This window comes from Neophocaena asiaeorientalis, unplaced genomic scaffold (assembly GCF_003031525.2).
Source record: "Neophocaena asiaeorientalis asiaeorientalis breed wild unplaced genomic scaffold, Neophocaena_asiaeorientalis_V1.1 scaffold44, whole genome shotgun sequence".
Classification (NCBI taxonomy): domain Eukaryota; kingdom Metazoa; phylum Chordata; class Mammalia; order Artiodactyla; family Phocoenidae; genus Neophocaena; species Neophocaena asiaeorientalis.
This window is the reverse complement of record NW_020173678.1, coordinates 984187-988720: the sequence shown is the minus strand read 5'-3', so window position 1 is coordinate 988720 and position 4534 is coordinate 984187. Positions and strand designations below refer to the sequence as shown.

The 4534-nt window shown below is 62.3% G+C and overlaps 1 protein-coding gene across 1 annotated transcript in view; it reads left to right on the top strand.

The window, feature by feature from the left end:
* The first annotated feature begins 341 nt into the window (after window positions 1–341).
* Window positions 342–4534, top strand: part of LOC112402608 (kinesin-like protein KIF21B) — a 37779-nt gene continuing 33586 nt past the window's right edge. The window contains exon 1 of the mRNA XM_024749624.1: window positions 342–610. Within this exon, the coding sequence (XP_024605392.1) occupies window positions 393–610 (218 nt within the window). The 5' untranslated portion in view covers window positions 342–392. The remainder of the gene's footprint in view (window positions 611–4534) is intronic.

Here is a 4534-nt window from a genome sequence, read left to right as displayed (position 1 = left end):
GGGGTTCGTACCCCAGTCCGGGAAGATCCCACATGCCGCGGAGCGGCTGGGCCCGTGAGCCGTGGCTGCTGAGCCTGCGCGTCCAGAGCCTGTGCTCCGCAACGGGAGAGGCCACAACAGTGAGAGGCCCGCGTACCGCAAAAAAAAAAAAAAAAGGCCCTTAAAGCGTATCTAAGCGGTGTCTCTCTGGGTTAAGCCACAGTGACTGTTAGGTAAAAAGAGGAATTCGCCTCCAGCCCTTGGATTGATTGATTGATGATTGATTGCAGGAAGCTCGCTGTGATGGAGGGACTGAGCAGGGAGGGCGGGGCTGGGCGCTGTCATTTCCTGCACGCTCACTGAGCGCCAGGTGTCACGCCTGCGTTGTCCCACGGAAGCCCGCGAGGTGGCGGATGTCATGCGCATGGTGGAGATGGGCACAGGCTCACAGCCGTAAATGGAGGCGTCTGGATTTGGACCCGGGGCACCCTTGCTTCCAAGCACGTGCTCCTCACCCTGCTCCACATGGCCTCGTCATCCGGCTGCTGATTCGCTCTTTCTGGGCACCTCTGTGCCTCCGTTTCCTCCAGCCCTTTCCGCACGTCATGGCCGTGACCGCGAACGCGGGAAGGTACTCGGGGAGGCACACAGGGCTGCGCAGATGTGGCGGGTGAGGCCGGCTGGGCCTTCTTTGTGGGCTGCCTGTCCCCACGTGCTCCTAGTTTGGGGGAGTTCCTCCCCCCCACCACTGGGTGGGAGCCGCCCTTCTCCCCTTTCCTGAGATTCACGCAGCTGCCCCTGGAATTTGTTTTCCTGCCTGAGTGCCACCTCGCCGCCCTCTAGGGAAGTTCCAGGACAGCCAAGTCTACACCCACCCCCACCCCAAGTGTCCGTGGGCTCCTGTCTCTCTCCTTTAACCTCTAGCCCAGCAGCTCCTGAGGAGGAGGCGGGGCGCTGAGAGGCTGCTGGGCTTCCTGCTGGGGCGGGGATGCTCGGCCTTGACCCCGGGCGCTAATTCTCTGTCCCAGGGGGATGGGGCGGTGGAGCTCACTGTTGGCTGCAGCGTCCTGTCTTCTGGAGCACTCCCACTCTGCCCTCCGCTGCTCTGTGGGCGGAAGGGATGGAGGGCCACGGTTCCCCATCCCCAGACCCCCGGATGCCTGAGCCCCTACCCCTCTGCCATCGTCGGTGGAAGCCCGCCATCAGAGTGGTGGCAGAGGCCAGCAGTCCTTCCTCTAGGCCGGACTGGTCCTTCCTGAGGCTGGAGTTAAGGTGCCCCGAGGAGAGCCTGGCAGGGCGGCTGGGGACCAGGGCTAGCGGGGTGGGGAGAGGCTCAGGCCAGGCGCCTGTTGCTATGCATTCCTCAGCAGGGGAGTGTCCCCAGGGCCCAGTCCCCACTGAGCTGTCCCCCCCCCCCCAGGTGCAGATGCCGGCACAGCTCTGGGCTCTGCCGCGTCTCCTGGGAGGTCATGGGAAACCCCTGCCAGATGCCCCGGGATGCCGGAGCACAGCTGAGCGGGCTTCCCTGAGCTGGGAACGCCCTCTGGCCAGGCCCTGAGCTGTCGCTCATAGGCTCACAGGCCTGCAGGCTCGCGTGGCCAACAGCAGGCAGGGGCCTGTGAAGCTCCGGATCGGGTCTGGCCGCCCTCGGCCCCTCCTCGCTCCAGCTCCTGCCCTCCCAGCCCCTCCGCCCGCCTGCTTCCTCCCCCGGGCCGGCTTCGGCCGGCCGTTCTAGGGGTGCCTGGGCCCAGCTGAGATCCCGATGCCCTGGGGGGGTGTGGATAAGACTCCCCGCGCCCTCCCCCATTGGACGGCCTGTCTGGGCATTCCTCAGAAGTCAGTGGCCAGAACCCTGGGATGAACAGAGAGAGAGAGAGAGAGAGGTTAAGGGCATCCTCAGGAGGCAGTAGGGTCGGTGTGCGGAACCCCAGGTTTCCTGTAGGTTCCCTCTGAGTGTCTGCACCGCTCCCTGTGCTCCCGGGAAGATGTGTGAGGGCAGAAGTAGGCAGAGGGGGCTGACAGACCCCTTTCACCAGGCTGAGCCCTGTAAACCCATGCCCTTTGACCCCACCGTACAAAGCCTTCTTGTTTGGGGGTTCAGAGCCAGTCTTTTCCCTGCGGCAGCCTCAGGAAGGCTGGGCTGGGGAGGGTCTGGGAGGCCAGGAGAAGGGCCGGTGGGGGGACACCAGGGCCCTCTGGCTGTCACGGGGCTCCCCACACTGCACCCCTGCAGCTGAAAGGGCCAGCACCCCAGGCTGGACCTGCCACCCTGCTTCAGAGAGGACTGGCCCCCACGGGAAGACGCTTTCTCTGCGCTAAGTCGGCTAAAGCCCCCCGGGTGTCTGGGAGGCAGACTCCCCAGAGAGAGCAGGGATTTTGCTTCCAGCCGCCTTCCCCGGAGCTGGCAGGCTGCCACGGTGGGAGGAGGAGGGAGAGGAGAGGACGCCTGGTAAAGTGGGTGCGGGTGTCCTCTTTCTGCCGCGGAGGGAGGTGGGCGCCGTGCTCACGCAGGGAAGCAGCCTTCTGCGTCCTCGGCCCCCTGCCTCCCCTGCCCAGGCCTTGGCTTTCTTCACTACGGAATGGGAAAATGCTTCCCCAGCAGACAGCTCTCAGCCCTGCTGGCAGCTGGCAGCAGGATCATCTTTCTCCAGCCCACCTCTCTCCGCGCCAGGGCTGCTTAGAGGGTGAGGCCAGACTGGGCACAGTCAGGCTTGGTTTGAATTTCACCTCCACCATTAGGAGTGTGTGACTCCAGGCTTGTTCACATTCTCCTTTCTGAGCCTCAGTAAAGAGGGGTCTTTACACACGACGTGTGTTCATGCATGTAAAGGAGCTCCACGCATAGGTTCTCAAAAGATATTAGGCACTGCCCTTATCAGATGAGGCCCGGGTGGCATCAGTGACCATGATTCCAGAGGAAGAAGGTTGCACATTCTTCCAGGCTCCCCTTCCCAGGGCTCCACAGCCTTTGCAGGCGGGAAGTTCCTTCTGCCAGCTTATCTGAATCCCTCCCGCTGTAGCTGATTTCCCCTCTGGTCTGGCTCTGTCACTGATGGGGACGAGGTGATCCCTGGCAGGTCATGGCATGGCTGAGTGATCTGGTGTGCCAGGCAGACAGGAGGTCCTGGGGCTCCTCTTGGTGTCCCCTGCCACACACACACACACACACACACACACACACACGACGGAGGCCACGACAGCCCAGCTCCAGATGAAGCCATGCACGCCGACTGTGGGCTGGCCTGAGGAGGGGAGGCCGTGAAATCTGGGCCACCTTGGGAGCAGCACACCCTGAGACGGGGCGCTGGGTGTCCTTACTTCTCTGGGCCTCCCTGGGCTGACCCACTTGCCCAGGGGCTCCTATTCAGGGTTCCAGAAAGGTGTTAGGGGGTCCTGAAGGAGAAAAGAGCAGCTAGGCTTAGATCCCTGGGGCTTTTTCCAAAGGGACTAACTAGTCACATGGGTGACCGTGGCCATCTGAGGGGAGATTCTGTTCCGGGTCTGTGGTTCTCAGAGACTTCAAGGTGAGGCCTGAGAGGGTGTCTCCCAGCCTGGAAGCCCCCAGAGTGACATTACTCACGGGTGGGCAGCTGCATGTGGGCTGGTTCTCCCTCCTTCTGCACTGAATCTTCAGGCCCACAGCCAGGAAAGGTGGTCTTCCTAGAAGACGTTGTTACTAATTAGCTGTGTGACCTTGAGCTGCGTTAATTTCTCTCTGAGCCCTCATTTGTAAATTGGGGCGGGCCGGGGGGATACCCCCCTTAGAACGTGTGCAAAGTGTGGCAGGTACAGCGACCAGCAAAGAGGCATCTTACTCCCTAAGTGCGGGGTTATTACCTACTGGGGAATTGAGTCAGCAGAGATGTAATGGGGTTCCAGGTCCCAGCAAAAAAGGGTGTCAGGAATCAGACCATACACCACAGCTGGAAGAATCTTCTAGGATTCTGGAACAGTTCTTGTTTAGGTATTTTAATATCACGGCCTGTTACCTCTTAGAGAAAAGTAAGACTTCTTCGAGGGGAAAGAGCCTAGGGGCCGCATCCCTAGGAATTCTGGGCAAAGATTTGGGGGCAGGTCAATGAGGGATCAGAGGAGGGACGGGAGGCAGCTGATCGGGCAGGACGGATTTCACCTGAGAAGCTGAGCTACCCCCACCGCCCCTCCCCCAGCCCAAGGTTACTGGGCGGAGCCCTGGCCGATGATTGGCCGGCTTTGTGTGATGTCGCCGAGGACTGGGTGGGGTGTGGGGCTCCGGCCGGCTACCCTTTGAGGGAGGGACTTTTCCTCCTGGGCGGTATCAGCATCTCCCGGGCCTGCCTGTCTCCCCTGTCCGCCCCTTCCGCCCTGTGCCGGCTCCCCGAAGAGCCCAGGGACCGCTGAGCTCAGCGGCTGCCGCAGGCCTGGGCTCGGGCTGGCGGCCTCTGTCCCCCGCCTGGAGCATCAGCCTGTGAGGGGGCGGCCACGAGCGCCCGCGGTCCCTCTGCGCCAGCGTGTGTGGACAGATACTAGAATCACCAGCCACGGCACCGAGGACCCTGGGCCAGATCCCGCCTCC